This window comes from Phyllobates terribilis, unplaced genomic scaffold (genome assembly GCF_046119375.1).
Source record: "Phyllobates terribilis strain yellow unplaced genomic scaffold, ASM4611937v1 Scaffold_3__8_contigs__length_932513732, whole genome shotgun sequence".
Classification (NCBI taxonomy): Eukaryota; Metazoa; Chordata; class Amphibia; order Anura; family Dendrobatidae; genus Phyllobates; species Phyllobates terribilis.
Genome location: NW_027362763.1, coordinates 584,770,878 through 584,795,057, shown reverse-complemented (window position 1 = coordinate 584,795,057; position 24,180 = coordinate 584,770,878). Strand labels below are relative to the sequence as shown.

General features: G+C 43.1%; 1 protein-coding gene across 1 annotated transcript in view; it reads left to right on the top strand.

Moving 5' to 3' along the window:
* The first annotated feature begins 2,093 nt into the window (after positions 1 to 2,093).
* Positions 2,094 to 24,180, top strand: part of CAPN9 (calpain 9) — a 475,752-nt gene continuing 453,665 nt past the window's right edge. The window contains exon 1 of the mRNA XM_073671460.1: positions 2,094 to 2,486. Coding sequence (XP_073527561.1) covers positions 2,274 to 2,486 — 213 coding nt within the window. The 5' untranslated portion in view covers positions 2,094 to 2,273. The remainder of the gene's footprint in view (positions 2,487 to 24,180) is intronic.

Below are 24,180 nucleotides of genomic sequence, written 5' to 3'. Positions count from 1 at the left end.
TAATGTGATGCCCTGGAATAAGAGCAGACTGGAAGACAAAGTCACCACATACACCAGGAAAGATAATCACTGGGCAGAACAGGTAGATAGTTCGTAAATACCTACCAATAAATTTTTAGCCCCATAGGAAAAAAAAACCAAAGACCTGGATAACCCCTTTAACTGCATGCATATCTAAATAATATCATACTAATTATAACTATATAATAGTGCCAACATATTCTGCACCACTTTACAATATAGTGAGCACATAGACAAGCAATATCAAACATTAAAGAGCAGTACATTATTCAGCAATCCAAACATGAGAAGTCAGGGCCTGATCACAAGAGCTTACAATCTGTAAGGAAATAGGGGTGACATAAAAGCTAAAAAGTTCCTGTACTGTATGGTCCAGCCATCTTTTATAATAAATAAGGTTTTTCAAGTAAGGCTGCACAATCCTGTGTTCAGCCAGAATCTATGTATATACAGATGTCGAATGATATTGAGTGCATGGAGTGTGGGGAAAACTGGTGAAAGTTTCTGAGTAAAAATGTGGAAAAGGGTGTACAAAGAAAAATTAGGTTAGTGAAGTGATGGGATATGCCTGCTTGTAAAGATATTGAAAAGTTTTTAAGGAATGCTTAACCCCTTCAACTCAGTTTTCACCTTCCTAATCATTCCAAATTTTACAATTCTGACCATTGTCACTTTATGTGGTAATAAATTTGGAACGCTTCAACAAATCTGAGTGATTCTGAGATTGTTTTTTCGTTACACATTGTACTTTAAGTGGTAAATTTAGGCCGAATTTTTTGGCGTTTATCATGTATTTCTGAGATTTACACGGAAAACCTTAATGTAAGAGCTCAGTGCAGAGTGCAGGATAAATATGAGCCGAGCCTTACTATGATCTTTGGGAGGCAGAATAAATAAATCAACAGCAGATGAAGAATTGGTTTTATTTATTTTTTATGCCGCTCCTCGTGGAGTATAAGTGATTAGACAACTTTATTCTTTGGGTCAGTGCAATTACAGATTTATATCACTTTTTTAACTTTGCCATCACCCACGATAAAGTTTTCGCATCGCAATATTTTGAAAGTTGTAATTTTTCTATATATCCGCCGACAGTCACAAGTGAGGGCTTGTTTTTCTGTGGGAGTTGTCGTTTTTTTTAGTACTATTTTCAGGCACATAACATTTTTTTATTGCTTTCTATGCTGAGTTTTAGGAGGCAGAATGAACAAAAAACAGTAATTCAGGCTTTTTTTATTCATTCAACTTGTCTTAAACATGATAAGACAGGGGTTAAACACTCATGAACTGCGCTAGCACCGATCGTGGACGTAGATGCAGGGTGTCAGCTGACACACGCTTTTGATTGTGCCGGTGCTCGGAATGAGCCCAAGCAATTGCCATGCCGTACATGTACGTCAGTTTGTGGGAACGCACGTACTGCAGTGCCGTACATGTACGGCAGATGACGTGAAGCGGGTTTTACTTTTATGTCATACTTTATTAGTACACGTGGAAATAAGCAACTTTGTGATATATCTTATCAGAGAATTCCGCTTCTTTCTACTTCTAAATTGATTATTCACTCTTAATTCATAGGTAAAATTTGTATTTAGTGACGACAGATTTTCCTATTAGAGTATATGCACACGTTCAGCATTTGCACCAGAAAAGCATCCCTGTGTAAGAACACTATGCAGTCCAATAACTGCTTTAGAGGTGGAAATAAGCCATGTTACCACTTGGGTCTCTGTGAAGCTGCACTGTTTGCACTAATGAGATGTACCCCCTGTATTTTTATTTTGTTCTCAAAATAGAATTGTGTATGGTGAGAGGGACCCACAGTTTCAGGCGATTGTTGTCCAAGCTATTTATTTAGGATCCGTCCTTTACTGGCAATATTTCACAGGCCAGGTCTAAATAGTAAACTGCTTTTAGTCCTTGAAGAAAACTGGTGCGTCTAAACTTTCATCCTGAGAATGAAAAAAGTGAAAGTTTATCATGTTGGTACAACTGGGCGTTTCCTGCTGAGCCTTATCTTTGGCAGAAGGCACTTTTCTCCTTGTCTAACAGGTGGAAAGTAAGGAGGAGCATACATTTCTTGAATGTTTGCTTTATTCACCCTTCAGTGAATAATTCAGGTTGTCCACTCTCCTTCGCTGCCTGTCAGCTGTCAGTGTGCAATACCTGTATGTGTGAGGCTGTGTGATCTGCTTCATTTGTTCATCACTGCTCAGTCATTACATTTTGTAAACCAATTGACTGCTTTAAGAATGCCATACATCTATCAAGACCCACGACACAAAGAACCTAGCTTTCCCAATACAGCTAAAAGTATTCACTCATCTGGAAAAACTTATGAGGAGCTCCGACAGGAGTGTAACAGGAAAGGCATTCTGTTTGAAGATGAAGACTTCAAAGCAAATGATTCCTCTCTGTTCTACAGTGAGAAGCCCAACATCCCATTCGTATGGAAACGGCCTAAGGTGAGAAACCGAAATAGTATGTAAAGATAAATATCATGTATTTGGCTATTGTCACAAGCCTCTAATCATTGGTTTTATCATGGTTTCCAATAAGTTTCTTTGTAGAAAGGTTTCCTCCTGGTCTTGGTGCCATTATGCTCAGTGATGCAATCTCATCTCTTCATTTGAAGCATATATTAATTCATTAGGTAACTTATGGTTTCTACTATGAGGATCAAAGGATTTTAAGTTGCCCATACACATTAGATAACTTTTGGCTTAACTTAATCAATTAGCTTTCTCCAACAACTCTCCCATACACCGGAGGGCTCACTCTGCTGAAATTCTTCTGATGGCAGCTTATCTCAGGGGGAACAAATATTAGGTGGGTCTGGCCAATGTTAGTCTAAATTGTATGGTGGACCTTTACTCTGTATATTTCTATTATTGAGTTGAATTTACTACAACTAGCAAGGCAAATATTGTTTCCAACATCATTTAAGCTGGAGTCATGTAACCATCTTGTATCACCTTAAATTTAATAATCCTGACACTACAGTAGTAAATGGTAACAAGTACAGGACAATATATTTTATAATCAGCATCCACGGTTTGTAGATAATATTAACTATACTACAAACACGTTATTGCAGGACCATCAACAGTCTCAAACATGGAGCTCTGAAATGCCAGCTCTGCAAAAAAGCAGTTCTTATCACTAAGCCACTGGTCTGCCCTTTAACGCTTAAAAACTGTTCTAAGGCACCAATGTTTTTCCTATCCTACCACTTTAAGGGCCTTTGCACATGTTGCTGATATGTCACCAATTTGTCACTTTTTTTTCTGCACAGATTGTTCACAAAATCTGAAGGGTTTCCTCATGTCAGCAAAGTGATTGAGAATCCTGACGTTTCGTGTACACGTCGCTTCTTTGTGACTTGCAGATTTGGTGCAGATATAAATCTGCAGCATGTCAATTCTTTCATCGCTTTTGTTGCAGATTTCACTCCTACTAATGAGTGGGGAAAAATCTTCACCAAAAAACGTGCATATTATACCCTGTGTTTTTCCTGCCAAGGGATGTAGAAATGGTGCAGAAATTTCTGCACCCAAGGCTGTGTTCATATGTTGCTTTTTCTGCAACAAAACCCTGATCTCTTGGCAGTAGAAAAGCTGCAGACACAAAGCAGGTTTTTCTGGCTTTTTTGCTGCAGTTTTTGTTGTGTTTTTCATGATCCTAAAGTTCAGCTTTGCTTCCACCGTACAAGCATGAACAATGCAAGGTGCAAGGTGCAAGGCCAGCAATGCAAGACATATGTGAAACCATACAACATTTTTGAAAAAAAAAAGAGCAATTGGATAATTTTTTTCGTGGAAAAAGATTGGATAAATAATAACTATTCTGAACAACAAAGTTCATATGAGTACATGGAAAAATACACAATTTCAAATGTAAAATCAGCTGGGGGAGTTTAATTAACCAGACATAGTTTACCTAAGACATTGGCAGAGCATTGAGCAGGTCAGGCATTGTTCAATTTCACACATTGGTAGGCATCATTTACTTTCAAATATATCACTAATTTTAATTAAACAATATTAATACTAACAGCCAGGCTCATTTAAGGGCACCAAGACATTTTGGTTTAAACTTGGGAAAATGACAGAAATAAATAGGTTTCACATCCTTCTGGACATGCTTTTTTCTTTTTTTTCACTAAAAACTCTGCAGAAACTTATGGCAACTTTTTCTGCTGCGTCTTTGCTGCTTTTTTGCACTTTCTCATGGTTTTCTATGGGTGACAAAATGCTGCAAAAACGCTGAAAGAATTGACATGCTGCAGTTTTCAAAGAAGCAGCAGCAGTTTGCAAATTCAGTCCGGAAAAAACAAACGTGTGCATGAAATCTCATAGATTTTGCTGGTAATGTTAAAAGCAGCTTTTAATTTGCAAAAACGCAATGTGTGAACATAACCTAATGCTTAACGAGTGCACATACTCTAATGCTCATCTTTTCAACCATAAAAAAACACTGAAAATTCTACAGCTTAATTCAGATCTTTGCTTTTAGAAACATATCATTAGGCCTGAAAAGTGCTGCATCCTTTCATCATATTAGACATAAGTGATTATTAGCATTTTATGTTATGACTTCTAGAGTCTGCTTTTATATTGTCATAACAGCATTTGTTCCCTTCATCATAACCTTTGTTCAGCATAAAGGCTCCTCCTGAGAACAGTAAAATGTTCAGATACACCCATTTTCATGACTACATATCTTTATATGGATGACGGTATACATTTTTTATATAGCAAGCCAGCAGAGCATGTTTGACTTATTTTGTGCATGACTTAAATTGCACTGCCCTAGGTTTATGAAAATACAACTGTCAATTCTTTTCTCTGTAGTAAAGTTTTTTTTAGTGTAGGTAATCAATTCTTTAGCTCTTTATAATATCTTTGAAAATCATCCTAATTTCAGCATTAAGAAACTTTGCACAATTGATGTGCTTAGCTATTGTGCATGCTAATATGAATGGCGGTATTATTTAGAGTACACATTAACCTATGGCGGTCATAAACATTAGATCAATGTCAGCTGAATCTGACAATATTTGAGGGATCAGCTTGGTTGAAAAACCCCATAAGAAAAATTAAGAACTGATGCAACCTGACTGTTCCTTTTTGCCTTTTTTCCTATAGGTTACTCTTGCCCAACATCTGTGCAGACACCACATGTTATATGCAATGTGATGTGTTATTTTAAGTTATGTTATATTTGCTGTGTACCACCAACAATGTGCCATTGCTAAATACTATCATGTTCTTTTAAGTAAGATAATCATTGGAATGTTATATTGTCATTTATTATTGGCATTAATTCTATGGATGCTGTAACAGACTTATGTGAGGCACTACTTAATAAAGTCAGATCCATTAAGTACATATATGTGGCTCAAATCAAAATATACATAGCCCACTGTGTCACTGAGGAGCAATATACAAATAGCCTCTTCAGAGGAGCATTGCATGGCCTTTAAGTCTCTTTATGGCGGCTTGGCAATCTCTGAAAGGAGAAACGTTCCTCTTTATAATGATGAGCAAGTCATGAAGTCTGTGAAGCAGCCCCATAAGGCCACGGCCCCACTATCAGTATTTGGTCAGTATTTTTTTTCGGGAGTGGGAGCCAAAACCTGGAGTGGGTGATAAATGCAGAATTGGTGACTTGTTTCTATTATACCTTTTCTCTGATTGTTCCTCACCTGGTTTTGGCTCCCACTCCTGAGAAAAAATACTGACCAAATACTGATAGTGGGGCCGTGGCCTAATACTAATGGTTTTGCGCTGTGTCTTTAAGAAACACCAATGCCATAGCTAGTTTGCGCGTTGAGGTTTGTAGCACTCATAATTGAGGTACACCATGCCAGGCTTCATGACAGCCACAGACGGTATGTAGAAAGATGCAGCATGATCTGCAGTCTGCACATTTTGTGCTAGGTGAAGAAGAACAGTCCACTTGTTTCAGTGGATTGCCATTAGGCCACGGCCCCACTATCAGTATTTGGTCAGTATTCAGTCAGTATTTTTTTTCAGGAGTGGGAGCCAAAACTAGGTGAGGAAGAATGAGCTCCTCTCAGAACAAGGGTACGGGTGGCTGCTCCGCTCCTTCCGATACCCGGTGGGATCCTCAGGGCCTACTGGGCTTTCCCGACCAGAACATTGAGTAGCAAGGTCGGGTGTCGGGGGCCGGTACCCCTCTTGCAGCTGGAATCCCTCTGAATATATCAGGTGGTGAGGACAGGTGGCGTACGCCGCTCCGTCTGCATCCTCCCTGGGATCCATTTGCTATGGAGCTACACTCTTAAGCTCCGGGCCTTCTTGGTCGTGGTCCTTGACTGGGTTGAGACCTTCCTTGTCTGCAACCTGCCCCTCGTCCCAAGGCCGGGGTGCGAGGGCTGTGCCTCCATCCGCTGCAGGTCCTCACAGGATCCACTTTCAGGGTAGGAGATCACAATACATGACAGCCAGTAAACTTGACTAACAAGGGCCGTCAAAGAACTAAACTACAAGGACCAAGAACCAAGATGGCTTTTTATTAAATATGAAATTTAAAGTGTAACTAACTTGTAAGTCCTCCACCCTCACCCACTAACTGGTTCCCCTAACTCTTGGTTCCCCAGTCTCCCTGTAACCAGGGGAACAGCACCTAGTGCATACTAGCCCCCTCTGGTGGAGAAATGTGGTGTTGGATGCAAAGGTTGGGTCACGACTATCACACTGTTCTTACCTCAGAGGAGGAACACTACACTCCATTAGAGAAGTGCAGAATCCCTGTGGTGGTCAAACCCTCAGGGGCGCCACAGTAGGAGTGAACCTACTGAGGACTAGATGGCATAGATGAGAGCTAGGATTCTCAGAGTGGGAGGTAGTTTCAGACAGAAGGTAACTGGGTTGACATGCTCAATAGTTTGGAATGGACCAACGAACTTGGTGCCATTTTTTTGCAATAAGCCTTCAATCAGATGTTTTTTGTGGAAAGCCATACCATTATCTCCAAGAGCAATGTTGGGCACAGCTCGATGGTTCTTTCAACACTCTTCTTAGCTGTTTCTGCAGCTGTAGCTAAATTAGCTTGTACCTCAGTCGAGATGTTATAGACATCCTGATTGAAGCTATTCTAAAACCAAAAAGAATTTGTCTATCAAAAGGAGTGAAATAAACATAACCAATAGAAAAAGAAGTAACCGATAATGATGAAAAAAAATTATATAGTTATTTATATAATAGTTAATTACAAAATTACATATAAGTGTGGAGAGGTGTGCAACTATATATCAGGAAATATGGAGAGGGAGAGAGAGGGAGAGAGAGATAGACATATATTATTTTACCTTTTAAGAGTTTGGGCAACCTTTATTTTCAATGGGGTTCAGGTTGAAGTTCTGGTACCCGAACTTCCACTGGTCCACCCATCCTTTGTCCTGATGAGAGAGGCAATATAACTCCCTAAAAAAGGACAGTGCTCTCTTAAAAATATAGCAGGTATAGATATAATTAGGGAATAACAGTGAAAGTTTTATGTATGAAAATTAATAAAATAACCGCCAATTGCAAGTCTAAAATTAAGTATGAATTTATAACAGACAGCTACAAATGTTTTTGAGGTGCTTGGTACCCCTCTCCTAAGAAAAATAAAATGAGCATGTACCCTACAGTAAATAATACTAAAGATTAGGACCGTCACAAATAGGGTCACTATGATGTGGTGGGATGGCTTTAATGTTTTTTTCTCAAAATTACTGTATGTTAATAAAGTGCCCTATATTTTAATGCACTATTGCTATTTATTTACTGCAGGGTATTTGCTCATTTTGTTTTCATCGTAGGTTTTGTCTGTTTAGTGGCCAGTGTGAACATGAGCCTACACGCTGCATGCATACCAATTTATATTCCAGTTAATTTCTTTAAGTTTTAGTTTCAGGTTTTTGCACTCTGTGCAAATAAGGGTGTGGCCTCCCTTTTCTTTGAGCTGGACATTACATTTAGCTCACCACTGCTGGGTGTCCATTAGTCGGGGTCTCTGTCCTTCTCAGTCCTTATTCACATTTACATCATTACATATGGTAAGGTTTTAATACTAGAAGTTAGGACCTTCCTGAGTACGGTCACCGTGACGTGACGTGATGGGATGGCTTTTACATTTTTTTTTATCAAAATGATGTTAATCAAGTACCCTATATTATTTTCATACTCTATTGCTATTTATTTACTGCAGGGTATTTGCTCATTTTGTTTTAATTTTAGGTTTTGTTTGTTTAGAGGCAAGTATGAACATGCGCCTACATGCTGTATGTATTCCAACTTATCTTCCAGTTCAGTTCTTTCAGTTTTAGTTATTAGTAGTGTTGAGCGATACCTTCCGATATCGGGAAATATCGGATCGGATTGGATCGGACCGATACCGAAAAAGTATCGGATATCGCCGATTCCGATACCGGAAACCAATGCAAGTCAATGGGACATAAATATCGGAATTAAAATAAACCCTTTCTTTCCTTGTAGGTTATTTCTACATGAAGGAAAACAACTAAGAATAATGTAGAATGTATTGGGGGAGGTGGGGGAGACAATAAAGGCATAGAGGTTTAGCCCAGTCAAATGGAATAGCAGGAATTAATATTTTTTTATTATGTTCTGAGTTACGGAAATATTAACTATGTTAAGTATTTTTATATTTTGTCAGATATTTATGTTTCACTACTTCCATGCTCTTCACCTTCTTTTTTACTTCTCCCACACTTTCTCCTTCATCATCCTCAGCATCTTTTTCATCCACTTCTTCTTCACCTTCTTCTTCTTCACCTTCTTCGTATTATTCTTTTTTTTACATTCTTCATATTCTACTTCTTCATCTTCTTCATATTCTTCTTCTTCATCATATTCTTATTTGTGACAGGCATTCCTGTAGTTGTTATCTATAAAAGGTTGGACATTACACCTTTCGTTCTGCCCGTCACAAAAGATTTACAACAGGATTTGTCCGCGTTCAGTTTGGCCTGCAGCAGCAGGTCTTTTCCAGGGGCACCACGAGGAGGAACGGACTCACCCCCATACACTGCTTAGTCATCTTCTGCTTATAATTTAGATATTATCTTTTGCTCTGATTTTTAGTCTTATGCTTAATGTTCTTCCGCTTTTTGTTCTGCAGCTTCTTGTATTTCTGCTTCTTGGTTTTCTGTCTCTTGTTTTTCTGTATCTTGGTGCTTGTCTTCTCTTCTTTGTCTTCTTGGTCAACTTCTTCAGGGTCATCTTCTTGGTCTTCTTCGGGGTGGTCTTCAGGGTCGTCGTCTTCGGGGGTCCTCGTCTTCGGGGTCCTCGTCTTCTTCGGGTTGGTCTTCTGGGTCCTCGTCTTCGGGGTCCTCGTCTTCTTCGGGGTGGTCTTCAGGGTCCTCGTCTTCTTCGGGGTGGTCTTCAGGGTCCTCGTCTTCTTCGGGGTGGTCTTCAGGGTCCTCGTCTTCAGGGTCATTGTCTTCGGGGTCCTCGTCTTCTTAGGGTTGGTCTTCAGGGTCCTCGTCTTCAGGGTCCTCGTCAGGGAGATCCAGAGTGATTACCAAGAACCATTTCAAAAAGCTTGAACTTGGAAATGTAGCAGAAGGTACAAGAAAGCTGAGGAACTACCGAGGACCAGCTGACGGTACTGGAACCCGGATGGATAGCAGAAGGTACAAGAGCCAATGGAACTACCGAGGACCAGCTGATGTTACTGGAACTCGGTTACTAAGCAGGAGGTACCTGTGCCAGAAAGCACTACCAAGGACCAGCAGACGTTGGTGGAACTTGGATACCGAGAAGGAGGCACCTAATCCAAAGGCACTGCCGAGAACCAGCTGACGGTACTGGAACCCGGATGGGTAGCAGAAGGTACAAGAGCCAATGGAACTACCGAGGACCAGCTGATGTTACTGGAACCCGGATGGGTAGCAGAAGGTACAAGAGCCAATGGAACTACCGAGGACCAGCTGATGTTACTGGAACTCGGTTACTAAGCAGGAGGTACCTGTGCCAGAAAGCACTACCAAGGACCAGCAGACGTTGGTGGAACTTGGATACCGAGAAGGAGGCACCTAATCCAAAGGCACTGCCGAGAACCAGCTGACGGTACTGGAACCCGGATGGGTAGCAGAAGGTACCCATGTAAAAAAAAAGTTCAAGGCCGCGAGCCGGCCGCAGTTACCAAAACCCACAGTCCTACAGAGGGTGCTTGTCCTATTGGCACTATGGAACCAGCCTTCATTGCCAGATCCCGCAGCCCACATAGGAGTCACCTAAACTGCAGGCACCATAGAGTCGGCTAACCCGACCGCAACACGACAGGACAACGCATTGGAGGCAAAGTGACGTTGACACTACCCGGAAACAGCTGGCGTGCTGGAACCAGGCTGGGCAGGAGGGAGTACCCGTGCCAAAGACACTGCCGAGAACCAGCTGACGGTACTGGAACCCGGATGGGTAGCAGAAGGTACAAGAGCCAATGGAACTGCCGAGAACCAGCTGGCGGTGCTGGAGCCCAGGGTAAATACTAAAAACAGAAGAGCCAGAGGTGTATTTGGAGGAGGTTTTAAATCCGTACTACAGTGGATGTGGACAAAGCAGGAGAATTTGCCGGACACACAGCTGGGGATCAGCTGACGTTACTGAATCCCAATAACACTGGAGCAAGCGTTGACTGTGCAGACGGCACTTCTGAGCAGCAACTAGCGGTATTGGAGCCCAGGGTAAATACTAAAAACGGAGGAGCCAGAGGTGTAATTGGAGCAAGTTTTAAATAAGTAGCACAGTGAATATGGACAGAGCAGGAGAAATTGCCGTGAACACAGCAGGGGAACAGCTGACGTTACTGAACCCCAATAACACGGCAGCAAGTGTTGACTGTGCAGACAGCACTTCCGAGCGCCAACTGGCGGTGTTGGAGCCCAGGGTAAATACTAAAAACGGAGGAGCCAGAGGTGTAATTGGAGCAAGTTTTAAATAAGTAGCACAGTGAATATGGACAGAGCAGGAGAAATTGCCGTGAACACAGCAGGGGAACAGCTGACGTTACTGAACCCCAATAACATGGTAGCAAGTGTTGACTGTGCAGACGGCACTTCCGAGCGCCAACTGGCGGTGCTGGAGCCCAGGGATAAGAATGAAAACAGAGGAGCCAGAGGTGTAATTCGAGCAACTTTAAAATGTGTAGTACAGTGGATTTGGACAAAGCAGGAGAAATTGCCGTCCGCACAGCAGGAGAACAGCTGACGTTACTGAACCCCAATAACACGGCAGCAAGTGTTGACTGTGCAGACGGCACTTCCGTGCGCCAACTGGCGGTGTTGGAGCTCAGGGATAATACTGAAAACAGAGGAGCCAGAGGTGTAATTGGAGCAACTTTAAAATCTGTAGTAGTGAGAATGTGGACAGAGCAGGAGAAATTGCCGTCCGCACAGCAGGGGAACAGCTGACGTTACTGAACCCCAATAACATGGTAGCAAGTGTTGACTGTGCAGACAGCACTTCCGAGCGCCAACTGGCGGTGCTGGAGCCCAGGGATAAGAATGAAAACAGAGGAGCCAGAGGAGTAATTGGAGCAACTTTAAAATGTGTAGTACAGTGGATGTGGACAAATCAGGAGAAATTGCCGTCCGCACAGCAGGAGAACAGCTGACGCTACTGAACCCCAATAACACGGCAGCAAGTGTTGACTGTGCAGACGGCACTTCCGAGCGCCAACTGGTGGTGTTGGAGCTCAGGGATTACAGTTCAGGTGGTAGAAACATGAACAGAACAGGAGACCTGGATACTGTTGCCAACCAATTATTTATTCTGGAAGAGGACTGGCAAATTCATGAGAGATCCAGGCCTTGTTCATTTTGAGAAAAGTAAGCTCGTCAACGTTATCGGAGGATAGTCGCATGCGACGGTCTGTTAGTACACCACCTGCGGCACTAAAGACGCGTTCCGATAATACACTAGCAGCAGGGCAAGCTAGCACCTCCAGTGCATACTGACTAAGCTCTGGCCATGTATCCAGCTTACAGACCCAAAACTTGAAGGGAGAAGAGCCGTCTGGGAGTACACTAAGAGGGCAAGACATGTAGTCTGTCACCATCTGACGGAAACGTTGCCTCCTGCTGACTGGAGCTGTCTGTGATGGTGTAGACATTTGTGGCGGCGGGGACACAAAACTTTGCCACATTTCGGCCATACTGGTTTTGCCTTGTGCTGAGGCGCTGCTTCTGCTCCCTCTTTGTGCAGAGCTTCCTCCACTGCCTCGACGCACTGAGCTGCTTTGTAAAGCACTAGCAGCACTGCTCTCGGTTGGAATGGAGAACATGATGGAATGCACCAGTGCGTCTTGGTACTCCCGCATTTTACGCTCCCGGTTCAATGGTGTTATGAGGCTTTGTAAGTTGTCCCGGTAGCGAGGATCTAGGAGGGTGGACACCCAATAATCAGCCGTGTTGAGAATGTGGGCGATGCGGCGGTCGTTTCTGAGGCACTGCAGCATGAAATCAACCATGTGCTGCAGACTGCCAACTGGCCAAGAAACGCTGTCCCCTGCTTGAGGCGTGATCTCTGCCTGCTCTGCATCACCCCACCCTCGCTCTAGATACTGACTACTAGAGCATTGTGTACCTCCCTCCTCTGGACAGATGTCTTCCTCATCCATTGACTCCTCCTCATCCTCCTCACAAAGTGTCCCCTGCCTAGGCCTTTGTGAGGAACCACGTTGCGCAGACTGTAGAGAAGCAGATGGCATTTGTGACTCCTCATCCTCCACCTCTTCCAAAACCTCGTCCCTTAGTGCTTGCATTGTTTTTTCAAGCAGGCAGATAAGGGGGATAGTCATGCTGACTAGTGCATCATCTGCACTCGCCATCCGCGTGGAATAATCGAAGGCACGCAAAACGTGGCAAATGTCCTTCATAGAGGCCCACTCAGTGGTGGTGAAGTGTGAACGGCGCGCACTGCGACTTGTTTGCGCCTGCTGCAGCTGGTACTCCATTACTGCTGCCTGCTGCTCACACAACCTCTCCAACATATGTAACGTTGAATTCCACCTGGTGGGTAGGTCACATATGATGCGATGTTCCGGAAGACATAATCGGCGCTGCAGAGCTGCAATGCGTGATCTTGCATTGCTGGAACGCCGCAAGTGAGCGCACTCTATGCGGACCTTGTGAAGCAGTGCATCAAGATCCGGATAGTCCCTCAAAAAACTCTGCACGACCAAGTTGAGCACATGTGCCAGACATGGGATGTGAGTGAGGTTGCCTAGGCCCAGAGCTGCCACCAGATTTCGGCCATTGTCACACACTACCATGCCTGGCTGGAGATTCGCTGGCACAAACCACACGTCACTCTGCTGCTTGATGGCATTCCAGAGCTCCTGCGCTGTGTGGCTTCGATTCCCCAAAGAAATTAATTTTAATACGGCCTGTTGACGTTTGGCCACGGCTGTGCTCATATCGGTCATCATAACAGGTAACCGTTCACGGGTCGATGTGGAGGTAGACCGTGACGGCTCCTGCAGCGCTGATTCAGAGGAACTGGAGTATGAGGAGGAGTCAATGTGTACAGACTGGATTCCTGCAATCCTTGGAGTTGGCAGAACACGTACAGCGCCACTCTCAAGATCTGTACCCGGCTCCACAACATTTACCCAATGGGCAGTGAGGGAAAGGTATCGTCCCTGTCCATGCTTACTGGTCCACGCATCAGTGGTCAGGTGGACCTTGCTACTGACGGCGTTTTGTAGCGCATGTTTAATTTTTCCCTCCACATGATGTTGCAGGGCAGGGACGGCTTGCCTGCTGAAATAAAAGCGGCTGGGCACGTTGTATTGTGGGACTGCCAATGCCATAAAGTTACGGAATGTGTCAGTCTCCACCAGCCTGAATGATAGCATTTCAAGGGCCAGTAGTTTAGCAATGCCAGCATTCAGAGCCTGTGCTCGGGGGTGGTTTGCCGAGTATGGGCGCCTTTTCTCCCATGCCTGTGCTAACGATGGCTGTAGACTGGCCTGGGAGTGTGAGGATGACTGGGAAAGTGGTGCTGTGGGTGGAATTACACTGTGTCTCTGTACAACAGTGCCAGAGATTCTTCCATGGCGATCCTGTGAGGAAGCCGAACCAGCTGTGTGTGAGCTGGAGGAAGAGGCTACAACACGAGCTGAAGAGGTGGTAGGTGGCGCTGTAGGTTGGCCTAGGTCTTCAGTGTGTTTGTGTAACTCCACCACGTGCTTGGTCCGCACATGTTTCCACATATTTGTGGTATTGAGGTTGCTGACACTTTTCCCTCTTTTCACCTTCTGATTACACAGCTTGCATTTGACAAAGCAAATGTCATCTGCAACTGTGTCAAAAAAGGACCAGGCACTGCAAGTCTTGGGAGCGCCCGCTTTGGATTTTGGAAGAGCCATGCTCCTAATGGGTGCCGAAGTGGAGGCTACAGGCAACCAAGTCTGCCCCCTCCCTCTCCCTCCTTTTTGGGCCGTTCGGGGAATCTCTTCCTCAGAGCTGCTCCCACCACCTTCCTGTCCCTCACGCCATGATGGGTCAAGGACCTCATCATCTACACCACCCTCTTCAAACAACTGCTTCTCCTGGGTAGTCTCGACAGCACAGTACGCACCAGAAAGTGGCACCTGAGTCTCATCATCAGATGCGTACTGAGGTGTGCTGCTGACCATAGGCACTGGCCCACCCGCCTCTTCAGATTCAGAGAGACAAAACGGTTGCGCATCACTGCATACTACCTCTTCTTCAAATTCTCGAATTCTGCTTGGCTGGCCCCCTCTTTCCAAGCCAAGAGATTCAGAGAACAGAAGTAGAGATGGCTCCTGTCCAGGGCTCTCTGACTGCCTGGGCAATTTGGCAGGTGGTGAAGAGACAGATGGGTGCTCTTCAGTGCTCAGGACCTGAGAGGATCTGGAACTAATTGAAGTCGATGCGTTAGCTGCCATCCATCCGACAACGGCTTCAATTTGGTCCTCGCGCAGCAGTGGGGTACGGCTAGCTCCTACAAAGCTGCGCATAAAGGACTGTTCCCTGGTAAAACTGGGGGATGCTGAGTCACTGGTGCCCGCAGCAGGCACAGAATCCCCACGTCCTCTCCCTGCAGGCACAGAATCCTCACGTCCTCTCCCTGCAGAAACTCCACGCCCACGCCCACGACCACGACCACATGCCTTACTCCCTGCCTTCTTCATCTTGGTAGACTGATAAAGATAGGCAGAAAAGTACTAAGGGCTTAGTGTGCTTATTCCTGAACAGCTGCTAACAGGTATAAGAAACACTAATTTTATAAAGTGTGGACTAGACTTTAATATGAGCTAATGTGGCCTACACAACTGTAAAGTGGAGTGTTTGGTGAACTTTATTTAGGTTTTTTTTGTCACAAAAAGACACTGGATGTGCCTAAAGATGTAATAACGATAGTATCACAAACTTTTTGTAGCTATTACAATGTAGGAAGGTAACCTACAATGCAATAGATGAGGCTGCAAAAAATAGGCTAATACTAATCTGGCTGGGGCTGCAGGGCCCAATGCTGCAGAAAGGCTCCTCTATCTACTCCTATATAGTGTGTTTGGAATCAATTTAGCTGAATATGGATGGAACCACCACACTAATAGGAGATATCAGGAAAAATTATGAATTGGCAATAAAGGACAATGTATGAGGCAGTGACACACACTGAGTGCACTACAACCAGACGGGGTTGAAGCACACACTACAGGGTGAGCTGCACTCACACACCAGACCTTGCAGACAGCGGTGAACAGTACAGATGCAGAGCACTGTGCACTAGTGCTGCAAGACGGAAAAAAAATTCTCTATCTACTCCTATATAGTGTGTTTGGAACCAATTTAGCTGAATACAGATGGAACCACCACACTAATAGGAGATATCAGGAAAAATTATGAATTGGCAATAAAGGACAATGTATGAGGCAGTGACACACACTGAGTGCACTACAACCAGACGGGGTTGAAGCACACACTACAGGGTGAGCTGCACTCACACACCAGACCTTGCAGACAGCGGTGAACAGTACAGATGCAGAGCACTGTGCACTAGTGCTGCAAGACGGAAAAAAATTTCTCTATCTACTCCTATATAGTGTGTTTGGAACCAATTTAGCTGAATACAGATGGAACCACCACACTAATAGGAGATATCAGGAAAAATTATGAATTGGCAAAAAAGGACAATGTATGAGGCAGTGACACACACTGAGTGCACTACAACCAGACTTGGCTGAAGCACACACTACAGGGTGAGCTGCACTCACACACACAGACCTTGCAGATAGCGGTGAACAGCACAGGGAACTGTGCACTAGCACTGCAAGGCACAGTGATTTAGAAAGTAGCTTGGGTAAAGCAGTATAGAGCAAATAGGTAGCTAAAACTGTCCCTCAGAACAACAGCGTCCTATCCCTAACTGAATTCACAGCAGAGTGAGCTCAAAATGGCGGCGGTGGCTTTTATAGTGCATCATGACATCATTTCAGCAGCCAATCACAGCCATGCCATTAGTTAAGATGCCTACATGCCTAACAGGATGTGCCCACACTTCTTAGGATCCTCATTGGCTGAATAAAATGAAAATGTCTCATTGCATTATGGGAACTTCCGATTCCGGTATACGATATTGCAATAGTATCGGAATTAAGTATCGGAATTCCGATACCGCGAATATCGGCCGATACCCGATATTTCAGTATCGGAATGCTCAACACTAGTTATTAGTAATATTTAGTACAATCCATTAAATGGACAAATCCTTTTTGGTTTCTAATAGTATTCTCAGCAGCTTCGGTCCCCCTTTTTATTATTGGTGGAATATTCTTGTATGTTATCCTGCAAGTTGTTCACCGCAAGAAGTGGAAATTTAGCTGGAATAGGCAGAGGGAGATGAGGTTTTCGGCCAAACAATGTAATGAATGGAGATCTCCCACAAGACTCTGAAACAACATTTTTATGGGTGAACTAAGCCCAAGGAAGCAGGTCAGGCCTGCACATTACTTTGCGGATGATAGACTGAGGAGAAGTCCAGGGAAACTTTTAAGCTCTTGCAGAGTGCCCTCCAGAACCTGGAAATAAATTGCACACCACCGTCCAACACTAAACGAGCTGCAAGGTCCTAAAACATGAACATTTCTTTGAAATACACTTGTGCAAACTGTGGAGTGGATGGAAGACCTGGACAGGACACAAAATGAGATATTTTGGAGAAACGTTCCACTACAATCAGATAGTAGTGAACCTCTGTGCTTCAGGATGATTAGTGACAAAGTCCATAGAGATCTCAGCCCAAGGCACTGGAATTGGAAAAGGCTGGAGAGAACTGAGAGGGTTTGCCCTGTGCATACTGAGGACAGGATGCTACGAACTCCTTGACATCTTGTTTCCATTAGGGCCACCAATATAAGCAGGAGAGAAGTTCAGTAATACATTTAACTCGTGGATGACCAGATTGGAGAGACGAATGAGCCCAGGATAAGACCCTCTAATGAAGTGCCTTCGACACCATAGGAAATTCCTTAGGTGGTGAACCGGAGGAAGAAGAGATGGCAGTACAATATGTTCTGGCTCAATCACATGTGAATGTTGGTCATCTGCAGCATCAGATGAATCGAAGGACCTGGATAGAGCATCTGCCCTGCAGTTTTTCTCAGCCGGGCTATAGGCGAGGATGTAATCAAAGCGTGAGGTAAAGAGTGACCATCGAGTTTGGCGAGGATTCAGCATTTGAGCAACCTTGTTGAACGCCGTCTTTCATTCATCACCCTCTTTGATGCAGATCAAGTTATAAGCACTACGCAGGTCAAACTTAGTGAAGACAGTAGCACCTGCAATCTTGTCGAATAACTCAGAGATGAGGGAAAATGGATAACTATCATTAAGAGTGATTTTATTCAAGCCCCCATAGTATATATACACATTCTCATAGAGCCACCTTTCTGCTTTGCAAAGAACAAACCTGCATCGGCCGTGCATAAAGATTTACAGATAAACCAAGTTTTTTTTTTTTTTTTTTTTTTTATGTAGCCTGATATTGCCTCAGTCTGTAGTAGAGAGGGGATAAACTCTCTGTCTCTCTGTCTCTCTGTCTCTCTGTCTCTCTGTCTCTCTGTCTCTCTGTCTCTCTGTCTCTCTGTCTCTCTGTCTCTCTCTCTCTCTCTCTCTCTCCCTCCATACCTGGAAGAAGGGAATGGCGAAGTCATATGGCCAATGAGCTGGTAGTGTTTTGACCCTCTGCTTGGAGAAGATGTCAGAGAAGTTCTGATAGGGCATATGTAAATTAGAGGCAGCAGGTGCTGAGCAGAGTTTAACAGGAGAGAGTTGAGGCAGAATCTTGAGGCAACTACGAAAACTGAGAGACTCTACCAAGTGATCTGGTTAGTCGACTAGTCAATGACGGGAGCTTGAAGCCGCAGTCACTTGGGGATTTACTTTCTCCGAACTGGATGCGACCTACTGGAATTGCAGAGCCATTTGCAGAGATTAGCTTTAGATGCATCAGTAGAGAGATAAAAGGAATCTTCAATCTTTTTGCCAAAGAAAAGTCCATGAAATTCTCTGCTGCTCTGGAGTCAGCAAATGCTTTCTCAAGAGCATCTTATTGTCTAAGGTGAATGGTTTTTGGAGATATTCTATGGGCTCCAATTCTATTAGGGATGGGCACAGGGCCCCGGCCGGCACAATACTTACCTCTCCCTGTGCCTCTGCAGGTCCTGTCTGACTGTGACGTCTCAGGTCAGAGGGCGCGATGATGTCTTTCCACCATGCCCTCTGCTGAGCAGTCACAGTGCAGCCGAGAGTGGGAAGACAACGACGCTGAGGAGTCTGGAGCAGAGCAGCAGCAGCGAGGAGAGGTGAGTACTTGATTTATTTATTTTTTTTATGTATGCCTGCATGGGGCATTAAATAGGGGCCCGGCCTGCATGGGGCATTAAATAGGGGCTCGGCCTGCATGGGGCATTAAATGGGGCTCATGAAGCATTATATGGGGGCCAGTATTTTGTATGGAGCAGTATATGGGGGCCAGTATTCTGTATGGAGCATTATATGGGGGCCAGTATCCCTTTTGGAGGACTATACTGTCTCGTCTGCACTGTGTGCTGCGAGGATTCGCCAGTTTCTGAGATAGTCATATTTACAATAGATATCACTCATGTAATGTAAGAAGTGAAATTTTTGGCCTTGTACTATATCTATATTTCCCTGCCTTATCTTTGCATTATGAATCGTGATATGTGTTAAAGAGGCCCTCTGAGACTCTTTCGCCCAGGGCCCACGAAAACCTGGAGCTGGCCCTGCTCTGACCATATCAAAGATGGAGCGGGTGACACAAGTTCACAGCATGTCTGATCAGCTGATGTATTTCCTTGTTTTACTATCATGACATGCACAGTTTGATATATAAGACGCCAGATTTTAGCACCTAAGCATATAGCTTTATGGGGTAAGTCCTGCCACAAATCATATACACCTGTAACTGAATTACCAAATGCTTTATTTATACTCTATATGTATGTTAATCATGCACTATATATGTACAGTGGTGTGAAAAAATGTTTGCCCTTTCCTGATTTCTTATTCTTTTGCATGTTTGTCACACTTTAAATGTTTCAGATCACAAAACAATTTTAAACATTAGACAGAGAGAACACCAGTAAACACAAAATGCAGTTTTTCAATGAAGGTCTTTATTATTAAAGGAAAAAAGAAATCCAAACCTACAGGGCTCTGTGTGAAAAAGTGATTTCCCCCTAAACCTAATAATTGGTTGGGCCACCCTTAGCAGCAACAACTGCAATAAAGTGTTTGTGATAACTGGCAATAAGTCTTTTACACTGCTTAGAAAATTTCCCTCAGTGTGTTTTTTGTGCTTTTTTGTCATTTTTTTACAAAAATACAGCTCTAGATTTTTTTTCAGCCACTTTTCAAAAGACTTCCCTATATAGAAAGAAAAATCACATGACAAAAAAGCACATTAAAAATGTCTTTACAAAAAAAATGTAAAACACCCTTACATTTTTAAAAAATGAAAGAATTTCATGGCATTCCTTATAGTCAAAAATAGCGCAACCAAAAAACGCTGTGAGGTAGCCCATGGGAGACTTTCTATTAGAGACTATTAGAATACCTAAGTATTTTAGATGTTTAAAATATTAGGGACCTTAAGGCTGCATGCCCACTATCCGTTTTTCAAGTGCTTTTGCCGCTGAATTTCCGCAGTGAAAATGCTTAAAACTCTTGGTAATACGTGCCCCATGGTCCCAAATGAAAAATCAGAAAAAATCCAGAGCATTTCTGCTTTGTGGGCACTAGGCCTAAGACAATTAGTCACTATTAAATATGAAGTAATTGCTTAAGTCCCTAATACTGTATTTTCAGTGTTAGCCTTTTGTTTAGTTATTACTATCATGAGACTAGTGACTACAAATAATGGTTACAAAGTAAATAAATGTATGTTTCATTGTACAGGTCTGATCTATTCAAGCTTACTGCATGATGGATACTGTCAAAGATCACAGTCTGGGAGGTCACGCATATCCACCCACTGTTATCTTTTTGTCATGAATAGCTCTCTACAGCCCCTATCGTCCTTACCATTTTCTTGATTGACCGACCACCAACGGAGGAGGCCGCAGGCTGTTTCCACTAATAGGCAGGATATTGGGAAACTAACAGTGAGCATATGGTACATACACCTCTGATTCCAACACATGGAATATGTATACACTGTGTTCCAAATTATTATGCAAATAATATTTTCTCAGATTTTCCCAAATTACCTATATGAATTGCAGTCATTGTAATTTTCCAGTCAAATAACTATTAGAGTACAATTGAAAGGTTTTTCTACAAACTGCCTATGATAACAGTATATTTAAAAAAAAAAAATAAAAACTCAAACTGCACTCAAAATGCATGTTCCAAATTATTATGCACAGCAGAGTTTTCAACCTTTTCATTTTAATAAGGAACAAAAAAAATGGTCATTTTTGAAATTATAAGCATTAGCAGGTTATTACAAACTGAAATCAAACAGTTTTCAACTCAAAACTTTATTCTAGGTGATGTTACATTTGCACATAGGACCCCTTGTTCGAAAGGAGCTTCTGAACTCTCTCATTCATTGAATTTGTCAGGTTTTGGATGGTTTCTGCTTTAATTGTTTTGCATGAGGACAGAATACCCTCCCAGAGCTGTTGCTTAGATGTGAACTGCCTCCCGCCATCATCGACACTCCTTTTGATGATGCTCCAGAGGTTCTCAATGGGGTTGAGGTCAGGGGAGCATGGGGGCCACACCATAAGTTTGTCCCCTTTTATGCCCATAACACATCTGCATCTCTGGCTGATATGTGCAGCATGAGACGGGGCATTATCATGCATGAAAATGATCTTGCTGCGGAATACACGGTTCTTCTTCTTGAACTATGGCAGGAAATGCTGTTTGAGAAACTCAGCATACATTATGGAGTTCATCTTTACCCCTTCATGGATCCTAAAAGGGCCGACAATCTCTCTCCCCATGATTCCAGCCCAAAACATTACTCCACCTCCTCCTTGTTAGCGCCGTAGCCGTGTTTGCATGGGGTGTCCATCAACCAGCCATTCTCCACTCCATCCATCTGGACCATCGAGATCATTTCATGCATGATAATGCCCCGTCTCATGCTGCACATAACACATCTGCATCTCTGGCTGCTGTGGGCATAAAAGGGGACAAACTTATGGTGTGGCCCCCATGCTCCCCTGACCTCAACCCCATTGAGAACCTCTGGAGCATCATCAAAAGGAGTGTCTATGATGGCGGGAGGCAGTTCACATCTAAGCAACAGCTCTGGGAGGGTATTCTGTCCTCATGCAAAACAATTGAAGCAGAAACCATCCAAAACCTGACAAATTCAATGAATGAGAGAGTTCAGAAACTCATTTCGAACAAGGGGTCCTATGTGCAAATGTTACATCACCTAGAATAAAGTTTTGAGTTGAAAACTGTTTGATTTCATTTTGTAATAACCTGCTAATGCTTATAATTTCAAAAATGACCATTTTTTTGTTCTTTGTTAAAATGAAAAGGTTGAAAACTCTGCTGTGCATAATAATTTGGGACATGCATTTTGAGTGCAGTTTGAGTGTTTTATTTTTTTAAAAATATACTGTTATCATAGGCAGTTTGTACAAAAACCTTTCAATTGTACTCTAATAGTTATTTGATTGGAAAATTACAATGACTGCAATTCATATAGGTAATTTGGGAAAATCTGAGAAAATATTATTTGCATAATAATTTGGAACACAGTGTATATACCCTCAATATGGTCACTTCTAACTTTATGATAACCCACGCCTACTCGCTGCCACCACCAGTCATTTAAACAGGCTGACTGGATGCATGATTTCCAGTAGCGTATGGCTTTGAGGTGCGGTTTACACAACACAATGAAAAGAACTATTATATTTTATATTTAATCCATAACGATAGGCAGTGTTTATTAAAAATATACAGTACAGACCAAAAGTTCGAAGTCGATCGCAGCATTGCGGGGTAAGGGGAGGTAAGCACCGTTATTTACCACCTCTGCCGGTGTCCTGCGCTGTCTGCGGCATCTCCCGGATGTTGTCATGGTGACCCAATGTCGTCCTGACAACATCCGGGTCACCAGACAGCAGGAAGTTACTTTGGTCATGTGCAGTGCATGACCAAAGTAACTTCTCCCTGTGCAGCGCTGACAGGCTGTATAGCATAGGGAGCTGCTGCAAAAAGTGAAAGTCCCATAGTGGGACAAAGTTTAAAAGTAAAAAATGTGCCATAAAGTGAAGAAAAAAAAAAGAAAAAAAATATAAAAAAAATGAGAAAAATCCCCCCCCAAAAAAAATATATTGTACCCATAATATTTATTTATGATGAAAAAAAAAATGAACCAATAAAGGTACACATATTTGGTATCGCCGCGTCCGTAACGACCTGACCTATAAAGCTGTCCTACTAGTTCACCACTTTAGTGAACACGGTAATAAAAATAAAATAAAAAACAAAGCAAAAAACTATGCTTTATCATCATACTGCCAAACAAAAAATGGAATAACATGCGATAAAAAAGACTAATTGAAAATAAAAATGGTACCACTGAAAACCTCATCTTGTCCCGCAAAAACAAGCCGCCATACAGCTCCATCATCCGAAAAATAAAAAAGTTATAGCTCTCAGAAAAAAGCGATACAAAAAAATATTTTTTCTAAAAGCGCCAAAACATAAAAAAAATATAAATGTGGTACTGCTGTAAATGTACTGACTCTAAGAATAAAGCTGCTTTATTCATTTTACCATATGCAGAATGTCATAAAAAAAACAAAAAAAAACTATTCCAGAATTGTTAGTTTTTGTTTATTCGGCCTCCCAAAAATCAGAATAGAAAGCAATCAGAAAATGTCTCGTGCCCAAAAATGGTACCAATAAAAACATCAACTTGTCTCCCAAAAAAGAAGCCATCACATTACTCTGTCGGCCGAAATATGGAAAAATTAAAGCTCTCAAAATATGGAGATGCAAAAACTAGTCTTTGCAAAAAAAAAGCGTCTTTTAGTGTGACAGCTGTCAATCATAAAAAAAACAATATGAATCTGGCATCGCTGTAATCGCACCAACCCGAAGAATAAAGTTGTCAAATCACTTATACCGCACGAGTAACAGAGTAAAAAATGAACGAGCTAGGGTTGGGTTTGTGCTGGGGTTGGGTTTGTGCTGGGGTTGGGTTTGTGCTGGGGTTGGGTTTGTGCTGGGGTTGGGGTTGTGCTGGGGTTGGGGTTGTGCTGGGGTTGGGGTTGTGCTAGGGTTGGGGTTGGGATTAATGATGAGCGAGCATGCTCGCTACTGCTCAGTGCTCACCCGAGCATCTCACTGCTCGAGATACTCGGCGCTCGCCGAGTAATTCCGGGGTTGCTCGGCAGGAGCTCGGGTCCCCTCCCTGCATGTTTGGCGCTCTTTAGAGCGCCAATCAACATGCAGGGATTGCCTGCCACTCACTGTAATGCCGTAGCCATGTTGGTTGTGGCATTACAGTGATTGGCTGGCCGCACAGCGTCATCAGGTCTATATCAGACCTGGCGCCGCCATGCTCGTCAGTCACTCCGGAATCAGGCAGAGTA